Source organism: Narcine bancroftii, chromosome 5, assembly GCF_036971445.1.
Source record: "Narcine bancroftii isolate sNarBan1 chromosome 5, sNarBan1.hap1, whole genome shotgun sequence".
NCBI classification, from domain to species: domain Eukaryota; kingdom Metazoa; phylum Chordata; class Chondrichthyes; order Torpediniformes; family Narcinidae; genus Narcine; species Narcine bancroftii.
This window is the reverse complement of record NC_091473.1, coordinates 225,401,469-225,429,230: the sequence shown is the minus strand read 5'-3', so window position 1 is coordinate 225,429,230 and position 27,762 is coordinate 225,401,469. Positions and strand designations below refer to the sequence as shown.

At 39.5% G+C, this 27,762-nt stretch overlaps 2 protein-coding genes across 4 annotated transcripts in view; both read right to left on the bottom strand.

Moving 5' to 3' along the window:
- The window catches only part of ampd1 (adenosine monophosphate deaminase 1 (isoform M)), a 45,141-nt gene extending 43,535 nt beyond the window's left edge, over nt 1-1,606 (bottom strand). Inside the window, exon 1 of the mRNA XM_069936439.1 lies at nt 1,480-1,606. Coding sequence (XP_069792540.1) covers nt 1,480-1,501 — 22 coding nt within the window. The 5' untranslated portion in view covers nt 1,502-1,606. The remainder of the gene's footprint in view (nt 1-1,479) is intronic.
- A 16,861-nt stretch (nt 1,607-18,467) lies between these two features.
- Nucleotides 18,468-27,762, bottom strand: part of nras (NRAS proto-oncogene, GTPase) — a 33,230-nt gene continuing 23,935 nt past the window's right edge. For 2 of the 3 annotated variants that reach the window (XM_069941494.1, XM_069941492.1), the window contains 2 exons: nt 24,203-24,326; nt 18,468-23,391 (listed from right to left, as the gene is read on the bottom strand). In XM_069941494.1, coding sequence (XP_069797595.1) covers nt 24,207-24,326 — 120 coding nt within the window. In that variant the 3' untranslated portion in view covers nt 18,468-23,391; nt 24,203-24,206. Of the gene's footprint in view, nt 23,392-24,202; nt 24,327-27,762 lie in introns of those variants that run through there. The other variant, XR_011358390.1, reaches the window with a different exon arrangement.

Here is a 27,762-nt window from a genome sequence, read left to right as displayed (position 1 = left end):
AATAATCAATTCTAACCTCCCCTGCTTGACAGTATAGATGAATCTAATGGGGCATTCCACAGGATTCTCTGTTGCTTTTCCTGATTCCCTTTCCATTTGGTCTCTGCCAGTATCAAGGAGGCAAAGCAATTATCCCATGGAAAACTTAGTCTCAGCTTTCTCCTTCGTATCCTGGTTTAACGACATCTATAGTTCATCTCTTTTCTCAAAGTCTCTACTTATCGTTTGGTGGTGACATGTTGCTCGGTCCTTCCAATTATATGAGCCATGTTTTATTTCAGACATGGTAATCAACAATTCAGAAAATGCAAAACTCACTGATTCTCACCGTCTCAATGAGGCACTATCAATAACTTCAAAGACTAGAAGTTGCCAGAATGATAGGCTTTTAATTGCCTAAAATTGTTTGGCCCGAGTCCAGAGCTGGTACTTGGGGAGGAATCAGGGCACAACAGCCTTTATTAGGGGGTTCCAAGGGGAGGAGACACTGGTACAGTCAGCATGGAGGCGGGCCAGCCATACACACAGAGATAGTAACCAATAGTAATAGTGGATTCACCACACTCGTTAAACAATATGTGGCATTACGTGGCATCATGCAGCCCAAATGCAGACCATTGAGCCCAAACAATTCATGCTGGCATGAATTGGCATGACCCTTTTAGGCTCTGCTATATTTAAAATGTGTTTAATGAACCATTACTTCATAACATCTTACCAGCAACCCAAATTACAGATGAATGTAATATGCAAAAGAAAATGTTATTTATTAAAGTTAACAGTAAATACATTTCCAGATACTATAAAGCATGGGATCCCAGAGGTGTCCTGAGGTTAGTAAGGGATTACTTAAAGTGGTACGCGTGTGGAAAGAAAAAGGTTGAGAACCACTGCTGGAAAGGAATCTTGGAGAGCAGCAGAGAATCCTGTAAAATGTCCCATTAGGTTCATCCACACGGTCAAATAGGATAGCTTAGAGATGCTTATTTGCTTGAATGTCAAAGGCATGTGACCGAGAGAAGGTCTTTGGGCAAAACTTGGATCTTGATACAAGTACCAACAGATTTAAAAAAAAATTGTTTCCATCTCATCTGCACATTTAAAGAGAGGCTGTGCTTCCCTAATGTAAGGAATAGCCTGAAATACTTCTTGATGAATCTTTCCAAAATTTGTGTTGTTAAAGCAGAATTTTTACCCCCAGAATAATGTGACTGATCCAGTGAGAAATTCACACCAGCAATCAAATCTGCTAACATTTACTAAGAAGGCTGACGTATGATTTTTTATGCTATTGCTACTCTGTAGTCCACTCAGTAAGATAGAAAGGGCACTTAGACCATGTGTTATCACAGTAGTCCAACTCTAAGCACTTAAGAGGCATGAACGCACAGCATTGATGGGTCTATCACAGCTCAATCCCAAACGATACATCAACCGACACCAAAATGTGCTGTGCGTCTGCTTGAGACCACTTCCTACCTGATTTCTGGCCTTTAGACATCTTGACGCGTGGGGCTGATTTGTCACAGGTGGGGGATTTCAGAGCCAGCGACTGTGTGTCAAAGGGAACCCTCTCACGCTGTTAGGTTTGTGCTCAGTGGCTGCTTGAACTTGTCTGGTCATCTCCTATAAAAGGTTGGGAAGTATTTATATGCACCAGCTATTTGTGGAGGAAAAGCCTCACGTGGGAATCTGGTTGGATAAATTTGGCAGAGATATAGTTACTAGGTTACCAGCGTGAATTTTAAAATAAAATACTTTTATTGGATTTTCTCATATGTATGTGCATTGTATAAATATGCACTGAATTTTTTCTAAACCTTCTAAAATTAGGGTTTGGGCTTATCTGCACATTTCATTCAGATCAAAGGTCAAAAATGTCTCCTTCCACTTGATGTGCCTGACCAGTCAGTATTTATTTTCACTTAAGACCCAGCAACTCCCTCTCTGATAAGATGTTATGTAATGGCCCTCGGCCGCCTTCTCCAATCCCAGTGCGAGTTTTCATCAATTCCATGGTCGCGATCATGAGCTTATGCATTGTATAACATGCCAATGTACCAACATTCTTACTTGCTGCAGTTGAACAGGCAACTTGGGTAGAAAAAAACCCACAAACACAACTAATAGTGTACCTATTTCAATTAATAAATTAATAAAAAGATAAATATTCACAGTTACTCTAGTGCAAAAAAAAAGTGACTTTGGGCAATTGTGCAGACAATTATTTCGTGGTGTCAGAGATTAATGTAATAAGGGCATGATCAAGAGCCTGATAACTGTTCGAAAGAAATTGTTCTTGATCCTGGAGGTGCTGGTTTTCATACTTCTGTATCTTTTGCCTGAAGGTAGCAGTGAGAAGAGGTTGTGACCAGGGTGATGGGGACCCTTTATGATGCTGGCTGCCTTCCTGAGGCAGTGCCTCACATCGGTGCATTCAATGGATGGGAGGTCAGAGCCCGTGATGGACCTGCTTATACTTGTAATGATTAGGATTACGTACAAGCTTGGCGATATCGTAATAGTGGACCTGATCGGATACCATAGGGTGGGGCTGAGTGGGGAAAATGGATCCGCTCATGATTAAATAGCAGGACTGACTCGATGGGCTGAATAGCCTATTTCTGCTCTCAGGTCTTATAATCATCAAGGAAATTCGGGGGGGGGGGGTCCTCTCATAGCGTTGTGGTCAGGAATTTCACTTCAGCTAACAGGACTTTGTCAAATTTTGTTGTGGAATATACTTCGCTCCATACATGAAGTTGCCAAGAAGATTTTTTTTTTCTATTCCTTTTCATTGTGTCCATGTACTTAAAGCCAATCCATAAAGGTCCATGATGGTAGTTTCTTTCACCCATTATCAGTCCAGTGAACCAATTCCTACCACTTGATGCCATTCGCCAGTATTTAGCTGGAATAATTAGGACACCACTGCACTGCTTCCTGTCAGATAAGTAGCTTTCTGCCACTCATTGTCTGGCCTTGAATAATATTTCTTTGGGTGAAATGTCTATCAGTTGCAAACAGCAGGAATGGCGAAGGTGGAGAAGAAAAATATCCCTAACCAACATTGGGAGAATGGTCAATGCTCCAACGCAGGAGCCAAACCCTGTGTTTGTTTTCTTGGAAGCCAGGAAGTTGCCCTTGTAATAATTACTAGTGTGTGACCTGCAGGTATTGTGGAAGGTAGCTCAAAGTAGGACCTTTCAAGGGATGGTGAGGTGTGTACTTGAAGAGAGAATTTCTGCAGGGCCGGGAGAATGAATATTCTGGATATAAATGGGTGGTAACAAAACAAACTGCTTTGCACTAGATTGTGTTGATCTTCTTCGAAGCTGTCAAACTGCACTCATCCAGGCATGAGGAGAGCATTCCATCACACCTTGCAGGTGGTAGAAAGGCTTGATGAAATATGACCTTTTGTAATATTGGCAGCTGATCCTGTTGAATTTTGGTTTGCTGGTGGCATCCAGATTGTCGATGGAAGGTTACTTACTGATGGTACTCCTATTGAATATCACAAGCAAGTTATTACATGTCTCTTGCTGGTGAGGATCCTGGTCTTGTTTCCATGGTCCAAGTGTGTCATGCCACTTATCAGCCCATGTCCGAAATGTTGTCTAGGTCCCACCACACGAGCTTGCCCGTTCTCCCACTGACAAAGTGTTTGCTCCGGATGTTCCCTGCCAAGGGAACTACTTCTAGTTCATCTGCCTAGAAATAAAGATTGCTGGAAATGTGAAATGCAAGACTAGAATGGGAAATTGTCCGATTTGATGTTCAGTTCTGTGAAGTGAAGTGGTTTTTATTGAGATATTGTTTGCCTTTTTGTTTGGAACAGTGTGGAAAACCAAAGATGGAGTGGTCATGCTGGGGTTGGGATGGAGAAGTAGTCTGAGAACCAACTGGAAATTCAGGAAATTGAGGATGGAATGACATCATTCAGCAAAGTGGCCACTTGAGGAGAGTTTGATTCGTCCAATGTAGAGATCACATTTTGAGCACTAAATAGAGTGTAGTTAGAACCACAGAACATGACAGCACAGAAAAAGACCATTCAGCCCATCTAGTCTGTATTAAACTATTATTGTGCCTAGTCTCGTTGACTGGACCATACCCTTCCCATCCAATTTTTTCTTAAATATTGAAATCGAACCCACATGAACCACCTCACCTGCCATTTGTTCCAATCTCTCTGCATGAAGAAATTCCTCATAATGTTCTCTTTAAACCAGTGGTTCTCAACCTTTTTCTTTCCACTCACATAATTTAAGTATTCCCTATGCCATAGGTGCTTGTGATTAGTAAGGGATTGCTTAAGGTGGTATGTGAGTGGAAAGAAAAAGTTTGAAAACCATCAGTTTTAATTGTACCTAATTGGCTCGTTATAACTCTAAAGGAAATGGACCAATGACAATTTTTCTCAAACAAAATATTTCAGCAACAATTGGGTCAAGAGTAGTGGATCTCCACCTTCAATCCCCACTGGCATACCACCTTAAGCAATCCCTTACTAATCAGAGAACCGATGACATAGGGATGACTTAAAGTGATATGTGAGTGGAAAGAAAATAGTTTGGAACCACTGCTTCAAACATTTTGCCTTTCATCCTTAACCCATGACCTTTAATTCTACCCTCACCTCAATGTAAAAAGTCTGCTTCCATTCACTCTATAAATACCCATCATAATTATGTACACCACTTTCAAATCTCCCTTCATTCTCTGACGCTTAAGAGAATAGTCCTAACCTATTTAACTTTTCTCTGGAACTCAGCTCCTCAAGTCCCAGCAACATCCTTGTAAAACTCCTATGCACTCTTTCAATCTTATTGCAATTAATTGCAAAAGTTTGGTGAATCGCGCCACTCCATTATCAAACTGTCCCCCGCAGGATCAGGAATTCCTGGTGGCTGGGTGGGGGTGGGTGGGGGGGGGGTGCCACAAAGAACTCTGGAAGGTGCGTGACGATAAGAGGCAGAAAGAAATGGCTGTTTCACCTGTGAAGTTTCTTTGGTACATTTGGAAAGTTCTCTGGAGTGTTGAAGGCTGAGGGGAAACCTGATAGAAATTTAAACAATTATAAGAGAATAGGCAGCCAGAAATTTTCTCCCAGAGCAAAAATCTCAAGTTCAAGAAGAAATACATTTGAGCTGAGAGGGGGAAAGTTTAAAGATGTGTGGGCCAAGTTTTAAGAGTTGGTGGGTGCCTGGAATGGCCTGGAGCGGTTTCATTTAATTGGAGCATCATGTTCAGCACAGACTTTGTGGGGCAAAGGGCCTTTTCTTGCATTGTCCTCGTTTTTGCTCCAGATTCCAGCATTGCAGTCTCTTGTGTGTCTCCAGTGCTATTTCCTAATAAGATATTTTTACAGTCCTTAAAGTTGCATGTGAAAGTGCTGGGAGGAGGGGTAGGGGAATTTATTCGTGGAGATGGAAAAGTGGATCAAAGAACCACAGAGGGGAAAAAATTGGTTCCTTTTGAATGCAGAACGGGTGCTAAAAATTCTGTTGGGATAGTGAGATACTCGGGATTTTTCTTTATGTACCACGTTCTCAAGTATTTCAAACTCTAGCAAAAACTGCTTGTGAAAATTGGCTTATACTTCAATTCCAAATCAGTCCCAGCATTAACAAGTTAAATATAGAATCAGGCACCAACCTGTGGAAAGTGGAGAAGATGACAAGAAGCTAGCAGCCACACTGCTGTCTGCCATAAAGTGATAGAGTGGTGGACAAGTTTCCTTGCACTGGGCACTGCTTGGAGGATCTGCATTCTCGGTTCACCTGAAAAATTTAATATATAATGTGTGGCTACTTGAAGGAACAGGTCACACTTGCAAGACACTCATGGTTGCTTTGTAAAGTTTTACTGACCTGTTTATTGATCTGAGAGCTGCAATCTTACAAATGTTTTAGATTTCAGGAGTATTTTAACCCAGTGTTCATTATTGCTCCTTCAACATCCTTCTTCCCTCTTCCAAAAGGTACTTTTACAGGAGATCAGCAATTCCCCTCTTGTCTAGCCTTCCTGGATGGATCCAGGCTGCAAACATCAGCAAGCTTCAGGCATGACTATTAAATCTACTGCTTTGTTTACCTTTTGGTTGTGCATGCACTGTCTGTGTTCTGGATGAACTCCAAGGTAGATGCAGGTAGCAGGACCAGCTGCTGTACATTGATTTTATGGGGGGGGGGGGGGGTGAGGATTGTGGAGCACTCTCCTCAGAAATTTGTCTCCCTCTTGTGTTTGCTCCTGAACAGCAGGTGAACCATGGGATTAGACCCAAGGCAACAACAGAACCAATCTCAGAGGAAGGCAGTGTCAAATAAGGCTGTGTCATCGCCCAACCATTGTGCTACAATATTGCGCCTCACCTTCAACTGACTTCCAGCAGGAATGGACTTGATCTCCAGCATGAATGGAAAGCTGTTTAACTAATGGTGCATGCATTCCAAATTAAGTTATCCAAAACTCAGTGGTCAAGATACAGTGTGCAGATAACACTTGCATACTGAGCTTCAACACAATGGTCCTGACACTCAACAACAGCAAGGGCAAAATCCTCCATCAATTTTCCCCACACCCTGTCACTGCTCTTTGACCAGCAATACTAATAGTACCCATAATATTCTTGGTGTAACTGTTTGCATAGGTCACGAAGCTCCCTTGGAAAAATATTAATTCTTAACCTTTTAATTACTTTGCTTTTCTGATATTTTAGACAATGGGGCTACAGAGGGCAGCTAATCAGCCCTTCATGTCTGCGCCAGTTGAAAAAGCAAGGCTATTTACTAATGCCATTTTTCAGCATTAGGTTCGTAGCACTGCAGTTCCTTCAACCTCAAGCATTCATCAAAATCATGTTAACTGCAGTGGGAATTTCTACATTAACTACCCTAATCCATCTCCATTTTCCATCTCCCCTCTAATCATCTACCAACTACTTTTCATCTTTATTCCTTAGTTTTTCTTTTCACCTTTTCTGAAGGAGACCACCCTATCTTATCCAATCCTTCCTTACAGTTCATTCTTTTCCAACCCTGGCAACATCCACATCACATTCACCCTCTCTGGTGCATCTCTCCTGTAACATGATGGCCAGAACTATACGTAGTAATCAGAGACTGTGGTCTCGGTCATGTTATATAACACTTGTATGTCCAACGCCTCAGCTGATAAAGCTCCTCTTGTGACTTCTTAACCACTTTGTTGACTTTTAAGCATTTGTAGATTTATGGTCCTATTGTTTGCACGCATTCTGAATCCTGCCATTTATTGTGCACCACCTTCAAGTTTACATGCTCATTGTCACAAGATACCTGGTAGCACAAGGGTTCTACTGCAAACAACATGCATGAAGGACATCTACAACACTCGATGCAGACGGAAAGTAATAAACATTTGTGAAAGACAAATGTAAACTGCATGTAAACTGCTCTCCCTTCTACCATTAGGTAGGAGGTACCCTAGCACTCGGGCCCTTACATCCAGGATGGGAAACTTTTTTTTATCCCCAGGCCATCAGTCTCCTGAACTCCCAGTAGAGATGTGGATAGAGTGCCATGGATTTGCAGTGTATACATCTTAATACCTTAATTTTTAAATGTGTTAACTGCTTTCCTAACATATCCATGTTAATATGCTCCACGGTCCTGGAGAAACGCTATCACACCCTACCATGTGAACATGGTATGAACGATAAATAAAGTTGACTTTAAACAGACCAGTAGGTTACCTCTAGCATTTCATACAGCCATTTAGAGAGCAAAATTTCCAATGAAAAGAAAGATCAATTAGTACCAAACAAGCGTGGCATGAGAGCACTGTTGTGGGGTTCATTCAGGAGCCTGATGGCTGCAGGGAAGAAATTGTCTTTAAGCTCATTGGTGTGTCCAATTACATTTTCGAGCCTTCTCCCAGATGGGTGGAGAGAAGACAATGTGTCCAGATTGTGAAGGGTATTTCAATATTTTGGCCATCTTCCTAGGAAGTAGGAGATATAGATGGAGTCCTTGGAGGGGACTTGACAATTGTGTGATGTTCTGAGCTGAATTCACTCTCCTCTGTAGTTTATTTCGATCTTGAACAGAGCAGCTCCCGTACCATGCTGAGATGCATCTAGTAGGTATGTTTTCGATGGTACATCTTGAGAATTTATTGAGGGACGGTGGGGGAGGAGTGGGGGGGGCGGTCATGCTGAACTTCTCAGAAAATAGAGGCATTGCTGTGCTATCTTGACTGTCACATCAATGTGCTTGACTGGTTGTATCACTGTCTTGTACGGAGGCGCCAATACACAAGACAGGAAACGACAAGAGAGTTATAAACTCGGCCAGCACCATCATGGGTATTAGTCCACTACATTAGCCCTTTTTAAATTGCAGCACCTGGGTGGCTCTCCTGGGTCCCGGTGCGATTACTGGGGCAAAGATGCTGGAAGCACCTTTCAAATTGCAGGGGGATTGACCCATTAAATCGCCCACCTGGTGACTTAAGGGGGATCCTACCCCCACAATGACGCATCACGCACTCACCGAAAATACTGCCGAATGTATCAGATGCTGGATGCCCGGTGGCGCACACACACACGCAAATGCCAACGTCACCAGAATAAGCTGGTCGGCCATTTTCCTGTTCAAATCACCTGTTGGCACAACCTAGGTAAGTTTAACTGGGTTCCCCGACTACCTCTCAGGTAGGTCACAGATCCGGTTGGATTCTGATGAGGTTGACATGTAACTGCCATACAAGTGGGGCGCCAACCGAGCAAATTGCCCAGTTAACCCCATTTAACACAGCAGTTTGAAGGAGCCTATTATGTACAAGGACTCTCACCACCCAGCCACGCATGCCCTCTTCTCACTGCTATCATCAGGAAGGAAGTACAGGAGCCTGAAGACAAATACCAAATGGTACAAAAACTGCTTCTTCCCCTCTGCCATCAGATTTCTGAATAGACAATGAACCACTTTTCTTATCTTTTGCATCAACTTATTTATTTAAAAAATGCATCTAGTAGGTATGTAGGTATTTATTTAAATAGCTGCAATAAAACAAAGAATTTCATGACAAATGTACATTACATTAAATTCTGATGCAGGTCATTGGAGATATTCATTCCAAAGACTCCGGTGACATTAATGTGGACAGGGGCGTGGACATGACCTTGCCCATTTAGCCATCATCTCACACTGCTTGCAATGTTATCCAAATGCCATTTTCTGTTCAGATGACCAAAACATTTATGTTTCAATTTTCTTATATTCGCATTGCAACACGGATGGAGCCGGTTGTTTATGGACATGGTCTCTCACCACCCCACCCCATTCCCTGCAACAGCTATTTGTTCTTCCACGGAAGCTGCCTGACTTGTTGAATATTTCCAGCATTCCCTGGTTTTAGTTCAGATTTTTGACATCTGTACTTTTGCTCTTTGCATAGGAAGTAATCAAATTATGAACAAATTGTGCATTTTATTGTAGGATAGAGATTTATTACCTGTCATAAATAATACAAAATGTTCATTAAAAAATGGATTGGAAGCTCAGGCTCAGTTGGTGTACAGGTTGCATGCTCTCAGTGAGTAACCACATGCTAAAATATTCAGTTTGGCATGCCTACCGGCCACCGTACAGGTAAGTGGAAGTATCTGGTTGAAAGGCGGAAGTGAGTGTGGGAGAACAAGATGGGTTACGGTAGGATTTGTGATAAAGAAAAGGTAATCAATGGTCAGTATGGATTCTGTTGGCCAAAAGGCCTGTTTCCATTCAGTATCTATCACCCCATGAGAGTTAGCTGAAAATGACTGTGGGTATTTCTAAATATTAATACGGGACAATGTTAGAACAGAAAATTTAATGTGTTTTACAAATGTGGAAACATATGTATATAACAGAGATCTAACATGATATGGAACAGCAGTCAAAAGGACATTGGTTTAATTGCTAAGTGCACAGCATAACATCACCATCTTTCAGCAGGAGGCAATGATGTGCTTTCTTCATGATGTGATGGGTCCAGGAAAGTTACTTCAAGATAGTGACTTCCAAAAACTTAAATTTTCTCTGCTCTCTAAAATATTCTGTGACAATATTTTAAAGAGTAGGGAGCTATTTCCAGTGTCCTGGCCAATATTTATCCTTCATCCGGAAAAAAAACCCAACCCTTATCATGTTACGGTGAGAGTTTGCTGTGTAAAAACTAGTTGCATCTTTCCAACCTTACAGTAGATGCTGCATTACTAAAGGGTTTGAGATCCCCTGAGGTTGTGAAAGGCACTCAGCTTTCTTTTTTTGCAAATACTTTATTCACATGGCATATTTTTCTCTTATTCATCAGACCAGGCATCCTTGCTTAGAAAGCAATGGAAGTCTGAAAGCCAGTAGAGAGCAGAAATCTGAATACTCATTGGATTTGGAGATGTCTTATTTCTGGACTGAATATTTATCAGACTTTTCAGATTTCACATTTATTGTCAGAGAACATGACATCACGTACAACCCCAAAATTCTTTTTCCTGCAGACGAGGCAGAATCACCACTTATTGGTAGTGCAAAATAAAACTGTACTCAATGTACAGATGTAAACAAATAAAGAAATGTAAACAAAGTCATTGTGCATTACAGAGAGGAAAATAAAATCAATAAAGTGCAAAATAGAGTCCTTAAATGGGTCCCTGATTGAGTTTGCTGGTGGAGGGGGTAGCAACCATTCTAGAACCTGATGGTACGAATCTAGTGGCACCGATACCTCTTTCTTGATAGTAGCAGCGAGAATAGAGCATGTCCTGGGCAATGTGGATCCTTGATGATTGCTGCTCTCCGACAGCAGCGTTCCCTGTTGATGCTCTCAGTGGTGGGGAGGGCTTTGCCTGTGATGTCCTGGGCTGTATCCACTACCTTTTAGAGGGCTTAACACACAGGGGTATTAATGTCCTCGTACCATACCATGACACAGCTGGTCTGTACACTTTCCACCACTCATCTGTAGAAAATTACTAGGGTTTCCGATGTCATACCAAAAATCCTAAGGGAGTAGAGGTGCTGACGTGCTTTGTTCATGACATCATTAGTGTGTTGAGTCCAGGAAAGATTCTCCACGATAGTGCCAACTCCAAGATAAATCCAAAGATGCAAGTAGGCGATGAAAGAATTCTCTTGGTAACTTTAAGATTTGCAAGTTTGCGTGACATTTGCTGAGAAGTACTCACACCATTTAGTCATGGAGCAACTTCCCTGCTCAGCGCCAGTGACACGGGTTCGATTCCAGCGCTGTGTGTAAGGAGTTTGTATGTTCTCCCAGTGTCTGCGTGGGTTCCCTCCGGGTGCTCTGGTTTCCACCCACCTTCTAAAAATGTACGGGGTCTTTAACTTAATTTGATGTATTTAGGTGGCATAGGGTTGAGATCTGGAAGGGTCCGTAATCGTGCTGTGACTGTCAATTTTTTAAAATTTAAATCATAATATGACAGTGGGTAAAGTGGGAGTTCTCAGTGGCTTTGGATAAACTTGCAGCCGAAGTCAAAAACCCTTCAGTGTGACACCTTCTTCCAGCTGTGGGCAGCAATTGCTGACCCATACATAATGCATGCCATAAAAAGATCCAAATGAAATAAGATCTCCTCCTTTGACCTCATCAGTCCTAACAAGAATTCAGATATTAAGTGACTCGTGCTGAACCCTGCCAAGTAACCATCATCTGAGCTCATAAGGGTATGCGTGGATTAGCATCAGGATGGGACAAGGGATTGTTTGAGAGAAGCTGCGGGGTTAAATAAGATGCCAAAATCCAAAAAACCCACAAAGATTGGACTCCAAGTGAGATACTAGACAGCGGGCTAAATCTGATGGTCTAACATTTATAGGTAGAAGATAAATTTACCAGTGTAAATGCTACCGTTGATAGACAGAGAGGTAACATTTCCTCTCTAATTGGCACGTGAACTCCAAAGGGCAATCGTCATGATGCATGGTGAAGAATTCTGAATGATTCTTTTTTACGCTTGTTGTTCATTAAACTCCATTACAGAAGTGAATTGGGCACAACAATGACCACAGCACTATGGGTAAGCAGGCTGTGGCAGTAATTATGAACACTCGGTTCTCAAGGGGAATCTGATTCCAGAAAATGCAACAGCTCAAGTTATTCTCCAACCAGCAGTGTGGTGTTATTTGGATAAACTAAATTAATCCTTCTTCTTAATCATTCATATATAAATTGTGAACTGAGAGAGTCCAAAATTGTTTCCTATAGAATTCCACTAGCCAAAGCTTCCCATACTAAAAAGAGGACTTGTTTGTTCCTTCTGTTTACCTCCCACATATCAAAGTTGGCAGATGAATTGGCCAGTGTAACATGCCGCTATAACATCTCGGGGGGGTTGCAGAATTTGGATAAAATGGGATCAGCATAGGATGAATGAAAGTAAGTACTTGATATTTAAAGGGTTATTTTTCAAAATGCTGTGCGACTTAACAGAGCCACAGAATGAAGGTTAGTGCTTCAAGTCAGTATTGGAACGAGTTACTTTGAGCTGTGAGGCAGCAGTAGTATTTGCCCCATTTCTGTGCTACACCTTAAAGGTTAAAATCCTCCAAGATCATTAGAGCTGCATTTAATTTTAACATCCTGATCTATATTATGCCCATTACCAACACTATTTGGAGACCTACTATATATACATACCCACCAATATTTTCTGTCTCTTGCTAATTCTTAACGCCCCTCCTCCCTTCCCCAAATTGATTTTATGTTTTGATTTTCTGAGCTGTGACTCAGTCACCATGTTGCACATGTCCCAACCTTTAAAATCTGATCGAATTATTTTACCCAATTCTTCAAAAAGGTACCTGGAATATTTGATCCTAACCTTCGTCACCTACAAACCACAGTTGTAATGGCTGTTAGATCATACCTGTAATTTTCATTTCTGCTGCTTACCTTCTGATCTGCCTGACCTGAAAGGAAAGAATTTGGTTAATTCAGCATATCCCAATGTCCTTCACAGAAAATTCTTCCTTGTAACATAGAACATTTATCTCAACAATATCTTTGCAATCAAACTTAAACCATTTTAAGGTGTTATTATTAAACCTCCACCTCTGTTCCAGATTTATTTACCAGGTATCAAATTGCAAACGTCTTCGTTATCCAAGATCCAACACCTTTGTGGCTCTGCTGTTCAAATTGTGCCTTTAGCTGCATCAGTTAATCCTGCTCCGTGGTTCCAAATTGGACAATGACAACTGAGTCTCTCCTCTCCTCTCCCAACGACCCCCCCCCCCCCACTATTCAAACGTTCATCTTCAGTTCCGACCTTCAGAACTCTTTTTCTCTTCTACCCTCCCACTTATGACACCTTACCTGTTAGCCTGTACTCCTGCCCTTTCCTCTCCTTTTCCCACCTTTTTATTCAGGTGCCTGTCTGCTTTTTCACCATACCTCAACAAAGGGCAGGCCCAAAATGTTGATTACCCTTTACTTCCTCAGAATGCTGTGTACCTGCTGAGTTTCTCTAGCACTTTTGTGCATTGAATGCAGACCTTTCTGTTTAACTTCAGGACTAATCTACTCTTGTTACTTCAGTCTTTACCCTCAAACCCATCCTATGCTCTAGTACCACCACATTCATCGATACGTCACCAGAATCGCTCCCTGTACCACAAGTGCTGTGATCAGTTTCAAAGTTCAAATTTGTCAGAGGACATACATGATATCACATACAACCCTGAGATTATCTTTCCTGGAGGCTAAACTGTTATCGGTAGTGTAAATTATTCTCAAGAAAGACATACAAAAGAGAGAAATGTAAACAAAGAAAGAAACATAAACAAATTGACTATGCAATGTAGAAAAAAAACGTAAGAAATACAAAACAACCCAAATTATCCAAAATGGTCAGGACTGGGCCCATTTCGAATAAACTCCCCCCTCCCCCCCCGAGAACTGGTCATTTTCTTTTTTAAAACAGCCCAGTAGCAACAGCAAATCACTTGTAAAGTTTTATAAAACAACAAACAACAAGCTAAGGCTTTTTAAGCATTAAAATAAAGTTTAATTCTTACCAAAAAATATTGCTGGCCATTGCTGATCACCAAAACTGAGGCCCCGCTCATGCCAGGATCCCAAAGGTCCCGCTCTTGCCCAGGAGCTTGAGGTCTCTGCTGCCACTGGGAGCCTGAGGTCAGCTACTGCTGCTGTTGGGAGCCCGACGTCCCCTGTCCGTTCGGCTCCAAAAGAAATTTCAGATAACTGAGGATTTTGGAGAATCCGATTTCAGATAATCAGTTGTGCTGCACTGCAAGAGTCTCTGATTGGGGCTGTTGTTTTGAAGTCTGATGGTGGAGGAGTAGCAGCTGTTCCTGAACCTGGTGGGGTGAGTCGCTGCACCTATCTCTTTCCTGATGGCAGCAGTGAGAACAGAGCAGGTCCTGGGTGGTGTAGACCCTTGATGATAGCTGCTGCTCTCCAAAAGCAGTGTTCCAAGTAGATTTTCTCAATTGTGGGGAGCTTTTTGCCAGTGATGTCCTGGGCTGTGTTCATTACAATTTGCAGGGCTTTCCGCTCAGAGGTATTGGTGCCCGTGTACCAGGCCATGATGCAGCCGGTCAGCACACTTTCCACTGCACTTCTAAAGAATGCGCTGTAGCATTCTATGGTTCTAAGTTTGCCAGGGTTTCTGATGACATACCGAACCTCTGCAAACTCCTGAGGAAGTAGAGGCACTGACGCACTTTCTTCATGATGCCATTAGTGTTTTGGGTCAAGGAAAGGTCCTCCGAAATAGAGACTCCCAGGAATTTAAATTTGTTCACCCTCTCCAACTCTGGTCCCTCAATTATCATACACCTCTGGTTTTCACTTCCAAAAATCCTTGGCTTTGGTGACATTGAGCAAGAGGTTGTTGTTAGTACACCATTTAGCCATTTTCAATCTCTCTTCTATGGTCCCTTTTTATACAACCACTACTGTGGTGTCATCAGTACCATTGTAAATTGTGTTGTCATATAGTCATAGGTATATAGTGAGTAGAGCAGGGCGATAAGTTCACAGCCTTGTGGTGCTCCTATGCTGATATCATGGTGGAGATGTCCTTACTAAGGAAATCCAGGATCCAATTACACAGCGGGATATTGATCCCCAGGTCTTGGAGTTTGTTGATCAGTTTTTAAGGCGATGACGGCATTGAATATCGAACTGTAGTCGATAAAGAGCATCCTGATGTCTGTGTCTTTGCTGTCCAGGTGTTTTAGGGCTTTGTGTAGAGCCAGTGAAATGGCATCTGCCATATACCGGTTGCTGCAGGAGGCAAATTGGAACAGATCCATGACACTGCTCAGGCAGTGGGTGATATCCTTCAACATCAGCTTTTAAAACACCATCACTGTGGATGTGATTGCTACTGGCAGATTACCACACTCTTTTTGGGCACAGGTACAATAGTGGGTTCCATGCCCTGTCAGTGAGATGATAGAAATATTCATGGTCAGCATAGGTTTTCAGTACTCGGGTGGGTACTCCAATCAGACTGGTTTTTAGATTCACTCTCCTGAAGGCAGCCCACACACCATCTTCAGATGCTGGCAGAAGGGAATCAACAGGGGACATGGGGTTCCTCAGTGGTTCTTCCTTGTTCTGGTGGAAAGCGTTCATATCTGGAGTGAAGTTTTGTTGTCTTCTATTGCACCAGATTTGGTTTTGCTGCAGATTATGGCATGTGTCACAGCTGTCAGTTATCCTTCCATCCTTTGTTCATCCATCTTGCAGTCACCGCTCTCATCCAGATAGACCATAAAAACTCATGTACTTATTGAATGGACTGAGCCTCCTGCAGTGCCATCTTCTGGATGTCTACCTATGCCCTTGTATTGACACCCTCCAAACTGACCAATTCAACATTGCTTAATCTAAGGGGTGAGACAGTTTTCTGGAATAAAGTGCTCAGTGACTGAAGTAAAAACTGTACATATTGGAAACACAGAACAGCTTTTTTTTTTCTATTTATTGTCCAGACTGTCCCTTAATCTGATGCATAACAATGCCTGAACCTTGGACTCCAACTCATCTTAACGGCAGCACAATCAGGATAGCAATTACCCGTGCTGTCTGTAAGAAGTTTGTACATTCTCCCCGTGTCTGTGTGTATTTCTCTGGTTCCCTCCCATTTTTCAAAAACATCCCAGGATTGTTGGCCAATTGGGTTGCATGGGCTCATTGGTCGAAAGGGCCTATTACTGTGGTTTATGTCTAAATTTAAAAATAAATTTAAACTCTGAGCCAAAGTTCTAGGCTTTGGTATGGGATGCCATCACTTCCCAAATATGACAATGCAACTCATCACTTGCTCTACCATTGTTAATCAACTGATTTATTTTAGTCATTATCATCTTTATCTCACTGGAGCTCTCTTGGTCACACAAGTCCAGACTATATTGCTGAGCTCACAGGAAATTCATCCTCAAAAATTAGATTTGCGATATACAATTAGGCAGGAGGCAACAAAATAGTACAACTTTCCAAGTATCTTTTTTATCTTTAATAAGATTCTAGCATTCTGCTAACACAATATTGGGCTATTAATTTCATTTTCTGTATTTTCACTGAGAGATCAAGTTTACTACCTTTCAATTTCCTTGAACTCTTACCAAATCTAGGAATTTCAGATTGATCATTGCAGATTGACAAATGGCTACCTCTTTCAGAACTTTGCTATGCAAGACTGTTAGGTAAGGGGGATTGGTTCAGTTTTAGTCCCCTTTAATTCGTCTTGTATCTTTTCTTCAGTGAAATTAATTGCTTTCTTGCTCTTAAGACTCTTAGTTTCTCTCCATTTAAATTATTTACTACCGTAGATGGATATGAAATGCGTCTAGTTTAGCCATTTCAATCTAATTTCTTTGACCATGGTCTCCAAGACCTGTTTAGGCAGCAGTTGACGTAGCAATTAGCGCAGAACCATTACAGCGCCAGCAATCGGGACCAGTCTGGGGTTTGAATCCTAGGCTGTTATAAGTTTGTACGTTCTCCCTGTGTCTGTGTGGGTTTTCTCTGGGATTTCTGGTTTCCTCGCACCGTACCAAACATACCAAAGATGTAGGTTAATGGGGTGTAAATTGGGTGGCACAGACTCGTGGACTGAAATGGCCTGTTACCGTGCTTTATGTCTAATTTTTTTTTTAATTCAATTCACAATTTGACGATGAACCTCTCTATTTCTAAATGCCTTGCTAAAATTTAGCCAAACCTGACATTATTAACCTCATCTTTTTAAATACTTTTCTTATTCTTGTTTAACAGGTTTTTTAATGTCATCAGGCAAATTGAGGTTTTCCCAGAAATCTACCTTCCAATTGTTTAATGCATTTATATTTCTCAATTAGTTATGTGCCTGCACTATTACACATTGTGACTATTCATCTTCCCACCAAACAACCATTTTGATGGTTTCCACGCAAACAAAAAGTCGTCCTTTCCCTTCCAGCCTCAAGTTGCTCTTAACCTGGTCACAAAACCTCTGGGACTTTGGTCATAGCTGCAGAAAACTGCATCACTATATCTGTACTGAATCACACCACTACCATGCCTCCGTTACAAATAAACTTCCATACAATAATGACATCATTAAACTGCCTTGGTCCCCCTGTCTGTCATCACATCCAGCTTGGCTACCTAATAGAAATAACATGGCTGGCATCTGAATCAAACAGCTAAGGCCCTTCCCTTCCTTAATGGAAATATACTCATCACTTCTATCATGTATGGTTACTGGGAATCACTACAACATTATGTCATTTTTCTTTTAAAAATACAATTAGTTGGATATCACGAAGTTTTGAAACTAATTATTTCCACTAAAATTTGGGCTTTTTAAATTTATATTTAACTTTTAGTCTACAGCAAGCCTTAAAGAACAAGTCTGCAATAAGCACTCACTAATATTTAGATGAATTACAAGATCAGTCACTCATCAAATGGCCCTTCAGTCAATGCAGACTATCAAACATGCATTTTCCGTAATCCTATAATACATTTTATTCTTCCCCACAATCACATTAACTATCCCCAGATTTTACAATTTACCCACACACCAAGGACAATTAATCTAATAACCCTCATGTCTTTGGGATATGGGAGGAAACACACACCCAAAGGAAAGAGGTGCAGTCAGAGGGAGTATGTGCAAACTCCACAGCACTTCTGATCAGCATTGAACCTGGGTTAAAGGTGCAGCGAAGCAGTAATTCTATTCCCTGTGCCATTGTGCTGCCAATAAACTGGAGAATCAAAGCAACTCCTTCTACTTCTCATCAAATTCAAAGTTTACATCCTAGTAAGGATACTTGCACCAGGATTGAAGAAATAATTTGAAAATGAATTAGAAGTTTGTAAAAATAACCTGTCAGAACCTTAAGTACACTGAAATTACGAATGAAACAAATTAATAAACTGACAAGTACAAACAACAGTCATCTACAGAAAATGTTGTTTATTGTCTGACTACATTGAATTCACAAAATGGCTCATGGCGAATATTCCTGCATTCAGGAGAAACACGTGACCATAAAGAAATCAAAGGTCACCAGTGCTTTGATTTTTTTTTAAACTTTTGTCCAAGAGCTCAGTTCATCAACAGAAAACTTCCCAGTTTTTAAAATCTTATTTACAAAGGTCAAGATTTTAGGTGGTGGACTTTTTTTTTGGGGGGGGGGGGGGGGAGAGGGAGAAAGAGTGAAGAAAGCAGTTGTGACATGCAAAAAATATACTTCCAGCCATTTTCACATATTTACGAACCTGCACTTGGGTTCAAGACATGCGTTGGAGTTAAAAAAGATATAGTATTTACATTGTTAAAGACTACACTCAATTACTTCCTTTCACTCAGAAGATCGTCAAATCTGAAAGCCCTGAGTGCAGAAAAAGAAATCAGTAACATTTAATTTTTTTTTTTAAAGATTATAATTATTGAATGTATTTTTTGGAGAATGGACTAGAAGCAGAGGAGAATGGCGAAGAATTTCAGAAATATTAAAAATATATATTCAGGGTTTTTATTACAAAAGAAAAAGCTATGCTAATAAGCCTAAAATCTGGATCAGTAATGTGCTCAGTCCTTGTGATCCAGATTTTAATGGGATCCAATTAACGGATGCCAATATTCAGTTTCTTAACAATGTACTGGGTAGAAAATAACCTGATGATTTAGTTTCTCTAATTTTAATGAGCTCCATCCAGCACAGTGACAGAATATCCAATCATAAGTTATCACATAGGATCTTTGGAGAAAGCAGAGGAAAGTTAATCAGTGCAGTTAGTTTAATGGTTTAACGGTTTAATAACAGTTTTATTACTTTGCAAGGTAAGATTTAAATAGTACAGGGTACAAATGTAGCAAGGCATCACATAGTGCTAATTTTGAGCATTTGTTTGAACCAAAAATACAAATCTGCACTAAGGATTAAAGATTTGTATGTTTAAGGTACAATCCAAATAGATTTTCAAAAAAAATTGCTAGATTCAGAATGTGCCTCCAGAATTGCAATATACTCTGCACAATTCCTCACAGTACAGCCACCTTGCAGAGTTAAAAAGTGCAATTTAAAGCTTCAATGTGCACTTGAATTCTTTCCAAATAAGCAGACTTTCAGTTACATCAAGGTTTACCCAAATCTCTTAAAATGTATTGAACATGCTTATTTGGTGAAGTGCATCTTGGAAATATGTCCTCAAAGAAAATCCCAAAACAAAGTTTTCAGGACATGCGCAGAATAACTGAGAAAAATTCCTGTTCAAAAGTCAGAGACAAGCATCTTTTTTCGGAAAAGTTTTCAGAATGATGGACAATTTCAGACCAAAGCTGAATAAATGAAAATATTAAAGTAATACCAAATGCAAGCACTTCTAAAGTACATTAAACTAGCCCAAGATGGAGATGATTAAAAAAGAATTATGTCTCTGAACTGTACAATGATTCCCTATACACTTAAAGAAAAAACTTACAACTTTTCAATTATACTTCGACTAAATTTAACATTTTTTAAATATAAAAAAATTGTTATGAACTTTAGAATACAATAGATTTGAGGAGATGTGAGAATGTATTGGCAGAAAACATCAAAGGCATCTGCAAATGGATGTTCAGTCTCAACTCCTGCAAACGGAACCAAAAAATGCTCTCAGATCTAACACATTTGAAATCAATGGCTTTCGATCACAAAACCCCTGCCACTATATGTACGCTAATAGTTTTATTACATCAGAATAGGTCATCAGGCTCAAGAGATCAACTTGGACACTGAACAAAACTGGAAAACACATGTCACATTAAATACAATCACAACTGCATACAATACCATAAAGGTTACATACAGAAACTTTCAGAGTTATTTTCAAGTAAACCTATGTAGTTTAAAAAGCTAATGTCTGATTTATTAGCTTCCAGGCAGAGGACTACATTACATGCAGCATTTCATGAAACAGAACATTTGTTCTGATCCAGGACCTTCAACTTAAAATGTTTGGTCTGCTTATCTTTCCACAGATGCTGCCTCATCTCCTGAGTGTTTTCAATATTTTCTGCTTTTATTTTAGAATTTTTGTAATTTATGGAGAAGGTTCTGAGCAGAAAACAGTTCCTTTCAATACTTTGGTGCCTTGATTTTGTTAGTGAATCAAATGAGTCATCGGCAACTTCAACTGAAAGAAAAATAGACAAGCAAAACGAGCCTTCAACTTCTGATCTAATAAGCTTAACAAAAATTAGCTAAATTTACTGAGGGCTCTGGGGCATAGGTGGGTGCATGCAATTAGCTTTCAGTATAGCGACGCTCTCATTTGATTGGCAAAGTAGACTGTCAACTCCTATTGATATTCTCTCAATGTGTGGAATTGGATTAGTCAATTCGTAATACAATGAAACATCAACTATGACTCTAGTGGTTAAGGATTCCAGTTCAACATGAAATTAGTATTTTCAACTTATCACCCGTATGATTACACAGAATAAATATTGGGAAACAGACTTCCCAGGTCTGTTCAACAGAAAACCACAGTGATAAATGTGTAACAATTCACTGTGTTACTGAATATCCTGGATCAGGGTGCAGTTCATGACAGAGATCAAATGAGGAGCCACTTCTAAAGCGTAAATGGAAGGAAAATAAATCAAACTTGAAAGAATAAACAAACAAAAAAAAAATCACTGCTAGTAAATCAAACATTATCTTCTTAAATCTATATTAAGACTTAGTATCTTAGGGGCATTACAATCAATAAAGAAAAGATTGGCCAAACTCAAAATGAGATCAAGCAATCGTGTTCAATGCAAAATCTGACTGTTCTTTTTCAGGTGAAAGGCTGACAGTGGTTATCAGAATATGTCATGTTGAAAGTCGTTCAATTTGTGATTATTTACCTTTATATAAAATAAATGAATAGAACAAATTTAGACCAGAATGGGCCTACTTCTGCTCCTTTGTTGCCAGGTATAGGTACCTCTACAGGCCATAAGCTCCCCAATTTTTGGAGCGTGTCAAAAGCTAGACAATACACACTTCAGGCCTTGCTAACTTAGAGGTTGAGGTAAGTCAAATGTGCATGCAAGACACCAGCCTACAAAACAAAGCAAGAACCCGCTAAAAACTAGAGATCTCATATCACGAACATTACATTTAATCTAAAAGGAACATTTTAATCATTAAGTTGGTAACTGAAAAACTTGCTATGCACATGCATAACTCTGTATGCCACAGGGCATCAGAAAGTGTGCACATGGTGTATTCAGTATTCCACATCATTTCAGTTTGCTAACAATCTCTTCCTCAATCAAACATTCACTCATAGAACTATTATGGAATTGCTCTGTTTTTTTTTTAAATCAGTTACATGGCATTTAATTATATCACCTACACTAAATTACACTGTAATATTTAAAAAGTTTCAACCAATAAAGATGGCTTTCAATTAAACATTGTTCCCAACCAATTATATTTTGTCTTAATTTTATAGTTTCAAAGCAATTTAGGAAAAACCCAGGAGGGTTCATTGATTGTTTTTAAAATAGACTTAAAAGATTTCCCTTCCTCTCTGCACAAAAAGCAGGCAAGTTTTAAATTATCTTTTAAAAAAAAGTCAGACAAATAGTGACTTGATGGTATTTCTAATAAATTTGTTTTAGATTTCCAGCTGCCATACAATTATCATTAAATTATATTCCTGAAACAATTAGATAATGCTGCTTAGATAATGCAAGAAATAAATGTACTGAAAAAAAACTAATGAACATTACCCAGTACAATAAAATGAGAGAAAAAAAATGAAGCACTGATGTTTCTCTCTCCCTTGTCTATTAATGCCCATTATCAACTTCAGCCTTGTAAGCTTGCAATGAAAATAAGCGTTAAAACTAAGGTTTGATCCTTTGCAACAAGGAATTTTAAATAGAAGACAGGTCAAGGTTACCATTTAGAAATTAGTCATGAAAATATTCCAAAAGAAAACTAATCCAATTTTCAAAACAAAATAATGCAGGAACCATGTTGTATTGATTGCCAGTCCTTTGTTACTTGTTCAACGCACAAGACATGCGATGATTAAGCAGGATACTTCAGGGAAGTTAACAAGAGAGCATATCTGCTGAAACATCATATCCAATTCCCAAATCAGGGTTATGGACACCCAGTCTAGTCTACCTCTGGGCTTCAATTATTTAGCAACGGAGCAATATATAACAAGCGTGGTACATCCACTTTTTGACTTTCTGGCACAAGTAAAAATGATCACATCCAATGATCTGCTATAGTAGGTAATTGTGGCTACATTTTAACAGAATTATCTTTACTGGGAGCAGAGTTGCAATGTTTTATTAGCCTGAGTGTCCCTTTTAATACTTGGTGTGCATGCCCACATGAACTATCAATTCACATCTCAACATACTGATATTCTAAACTTCCAGATAAACAAACGGAATGAAAGAAAGTTTGTTTACACATACAAAATCTGTTTGACAAAAGTAGGTAGTTTGAGTAAGCACAAAGGTTCAAAACAGCCAAAATATTTGTTACAGTAAACAGGCACTTTATATTTAAAATAAAAATCAGTTTGCAATCAGAGTAGTATGTACCACAGTCTGATCAAATACCTTCAACACAACTTTGTTAGTGTACTATAAAAATCAAATCCTGTATGCTTAGTGTAATGCACAAAAAGAGAATGAGCAAACAGTGCACCTGTACCTAGTAAACCTATTGTACATCTCAACAGATTTTTTTAATATATAAAAGGGATCAGGTGTGGTCAGCAATTTCACACCAAAGAATTTTGGTCTTCTTTCTTCCATCTTTGCTCAGATTTTGTTTGTCTATTTTACAGACCACATCGAAGGCATCCAATAACCTACAGGAAAAAAAAAATACAAAAATACTCGTTAGAACAGACATGCTGCGAGTTATTTGCAGCCCGACATCACCCTACCCTACCCTTAAAATGAGACACACAAATACATTCAGGTTGAGCTACGGTTTGGACATTCTGCAAGTCCAATGGACATTTCAGACCTCAAAAAAGTTGTTAATTCCTTTAAAATATTCAAGTCTCTGTATTTTCTTATAAGATCTGGATGACACAGGTGGCGCAAATCTTATACCATTACAGTGCTAGCAACTAGGACCTGAGTTCAAATCCCACACTGTCTGTGACGAGTTTGCTGTTCTCCCCATTTCTGCGTGGGCTTCTTCCAAGTGTTCCGGTTTCTTCTCATTGTTCAAAACATACCGGGGACTGCAGATTAACTGGGTGTAATTGGGCAGCATGGGCTCGAAAGGGCCCATTACTGTGCTGTATGTTTAAATTTAAAAAATTTTAAAATTAGAAGGACCTGAGGGCAGCAATGGGAATTTTCTGGCATCTTCCATTTTTACCCATTAGAAAAATATTCAGGCAATGTTAAAAATGCATTCAAAAGTAAGATTCCTTGTGCCTAAAGAATTCAAGCTCTGATTCGGAGGTTTGTGGTGCAAACAAATGACTATTATTTGCAGACCTCGATGGTTAGCATTCTAATAATGCACTTTAATTTTCTATAGTACAAACAACCTTTCACTGAAAACAAAAACCAATGCTAGCTATAGAAAAAAAATCTTTTCAGCCTGGATTATGTTCTGATATACTGGCTAAATTAAACTGATCTTTAATAGGCATTACTTACCTAATTACATAATGATGCATTTTAATCCCAAGCAACCTTGGTTTCTATCATCTTGGCTGTTGAGTTTTATCATTCTATACTGCCGAATCTCTCGTACCAGTGTGTAAAATGCATCTTCAACTCCCTTAATATAAAGACAATATTCATTTAGATTCTTGGAGTACAAATATATTCATAAATCTTTTGATTAAAAATTTATTTATTTATTTTAAAAAGTGACAGTATACAAATATAGGTTCAGCCAGTAGTGTGTATTTATAGACAACTAAATTGTTTTACATCTTCGCATTATCGCTTTAATGGAGTAAACGATGAAAGTCTACAGACACTGTGAATGAAGTGAAAAGATAATGCAGGAGAAACTCAGCAGGTCAAAAGTGTACTTTATATAGGTATACCCTGCTTTACAGAAGTTGAGCATTTCTATTAAACCTTTCGTAAGCTGAAATAGCACAAAGCGAAGACCCATTCACTACGATGAAAGGCTATTTTCGTGAAAGCAAAAACCCATTCAAATGTCTTTCAGATAGCAAACAGTTTTCTTCATAAAAAGTGAATTTTCATAAAGCAATTATTCGTTAAGCAGAGTATATCTGTATAGCTAAGATAAATATAGATGATCAACAATTTGGGCTCGAGCCCTTCATCGAAACTTTGGTAATGCATCTTTATATTTGTATAAAGTAGTTTGACCTGCAGATTTTCTCCAATCTTACATGCACACACAATCTGTCTATATAGACAAATTCTTGTGGATCTTTCAAACTCCAGTAAACTATCAAATCTCATCCCAATAAGCACTGTGTTGAAGAAATTTGGTCAAGCCTTCCCTGCAGTAAAATCTCTGGCAGTAAAATCCCATCAACTGAAATGTTCATTTCACATCAGAAAATGTTTAAAATTAGCCAACAACATTTACCATTCACACGGAGTTAACTACCACAAAGATATGTAGCATGTTAAATGTACTACATTGGCCAGATACATGTTAACTGAGTGTGTCACATCTTACAATTGCCTGTGACAGTTAATTATTGTTGATGCTGCTTATTGAATACATAGTACATTATTAGAATCCTAATCACAAAACAGTTCAATGTTTTCTGTCACAATTGTCTGAGAAAGAGAGTGTTTGAAGACAAAGTCTGCAAACCATGCATGAAACTCATTGTTTACTGGGCAGCAGTAATCCATAAACCCAAATCTTTGCCTACCTACACCAAGCACTTCAAAGCACTGCAGAAATACTACAAATAGTATCACTACAAAAATATCTAAATCCTTCTTTCTTTGGCTTGGCTTCGCGGACGAAGATTTATGGAGGGGGTAAAAAGTCCACGTCAGCTGCAGGCTCGTTTGTGGCTGACCAGTCCGATGCGGGACAGGCAGACACGATTGCAGCGGTTGCAGGGGAAAATTGGTGGGTTGGGGTTGGGTTTTTCCTCCTTTGCCTTTTGTCAGTGAGGTGGGCTCTAAATCCACTGGCAAGGTAAATGAACCAGCATCATAAAATTGAAGAATATGTTAGACTAATAGATTAATATTGAGCAAGTTGGTGGATCCATTGTGGTTCCTGATGACTACATCTGCAGCAAGTGTTGGTAGCATAGGGGAGGTAAGGTGGCTCACATCCATTCACTGGGAATGCAAAGGCCCACTGAATATGGTGGAAGGAGTGCACCAACTGCAAAAGTACTCCCCAACCAGGTCCCCACACTGGTGTCATCAGGTGGCTCAGAATTGACAGAAATGGAGTTGCCTGGGGCCTAACAAAGAAGAGACTGCCAACAACAAAATCTCTCAGAATCCGCTCCAACAGATTTATGCAAATGGGCAGTTCCTTTTACATCTTACATTAACAAAGGAAAGAAGGAAAGGCTGCAAAGAAGATATATATTGTTTACAGAAAGTAATGGCAACTGCATCTAAATGTGCCCTCAAAGCACAGTGGGCAATATAGTACTGAATTTACTATGGAGAAAGATTAAAGACAAATTCTATACCAGATTATTTGATCTCTGCTGGAAGTTCCAGTTCTCCATAGAATAAGACCATAAACATAGGGGGGCATAGCCATACGAAGGACCTAGCTGTGTTTTGAGCGAGAACCATGAAGAGTATTAAAAAGATGTTTTAATTTGTAAAATTAAGAATTTTTCACTAAAAAATGGTCAAATAAGTACAAAGAAACCAAGACAGATGAAAACAAAAATTGAAGTTTCTACTCAGCCAGGAACATTGAGCGAAAGCCCAAAAAGGGCCTCAGGACTAGTGGACCTCAGCAGAGATGGGGAGTCGGAACAAGAACCAGTCCTGGTAAGACTATTGAGTTACCAGGAATGGGAGACAATTCTGGGAGCAGCATATGAATACTCTAAGCAACAAAAAAAAAAAATGACCTACCCAAAATTGATCATGAAAAATTACTATTTTTCCAAGATTTTATTCCTACTGTGGCGACGCACAGCCTAATGGCAAACCAGCCCCGCTTGTATCGCCTCATGGCGGGGCAGCCATTAAGAGATGGCGTCATCAGGGGTTTCTTCTCGACTCCAGCATCCCTTCCAGCGGGCGCCCTGGGCAGCAATTATGACATCACAATGCACCAGATGACTGAGCTCACGCAGCCCTTAAAGGGGCGCGCTAAATTGGAATATAAACAGTTGTTAACGACCATCGGTGTGGTGGCAGTGATTTACTTCAGCTCGTCAGAGCGCCACACTACTTTGATTAAGCAAAGGAAAGGGTTTGATGATTTAAAAAGACAACAGCATTCCAAAAACTTTAAATTCCTCTGGAATAACAAAGTGACGAAAATTTCATTGGAAAAGATAACATGGGATTTTAAATCGGGAGGACTTAAGACTTCTGGACTTTAAGAAACACAGTACTATTTATCAGTGCAAGCAAGACATTTATCATTCTTTTTGAAGAAGATAATCCCTTCTTGGATCCAAATGGGATTGAATTCAATAAGAGACAGCGAAGGACTTTATTTACAAGTAGAATGTTAAGTTAATTAAAAAAAATAACAGTATATTAATACATATGATTAGAATATGGCAGGAAATAAATGAGTTTATTGGGGAAAAAAAGCAGGTATATCACTGAGGATACCATTATGTAAAAATGTATTGCTGATTAGGAATCTGGGTAGCAAAATATTGAATTCATGGTATGATAAAGGAATAGGATATGTTGATGATTAAGTTTTTTCAACAATTAAAAAATAAATATGGAGTAGCTCATAGGAATTTTTGTTTTCTCCTAAGTTTGGCCCCACTTGAAATTAGTGAAATGGAATGAACGATTTGGTTGAGGAATACACCTAAATTTATAACCAAGCTGTACTATGCTCTCCAGAATGAAAGTGCAAAACCAGGTTTACAGAGATCGGGAGAGAAAGATAGAAGTCGGATCTAGGTGTTGCAAAAATGGAAAGATGTTGGTCTAATTGGCATTTGGATAGCATGATGTTAATTATAAATGCAAGATACAGATGAGTGCAATATTAGAAATTGCATAAATAAAAATCTGAAATATGAGAAATGTGTTTGGGC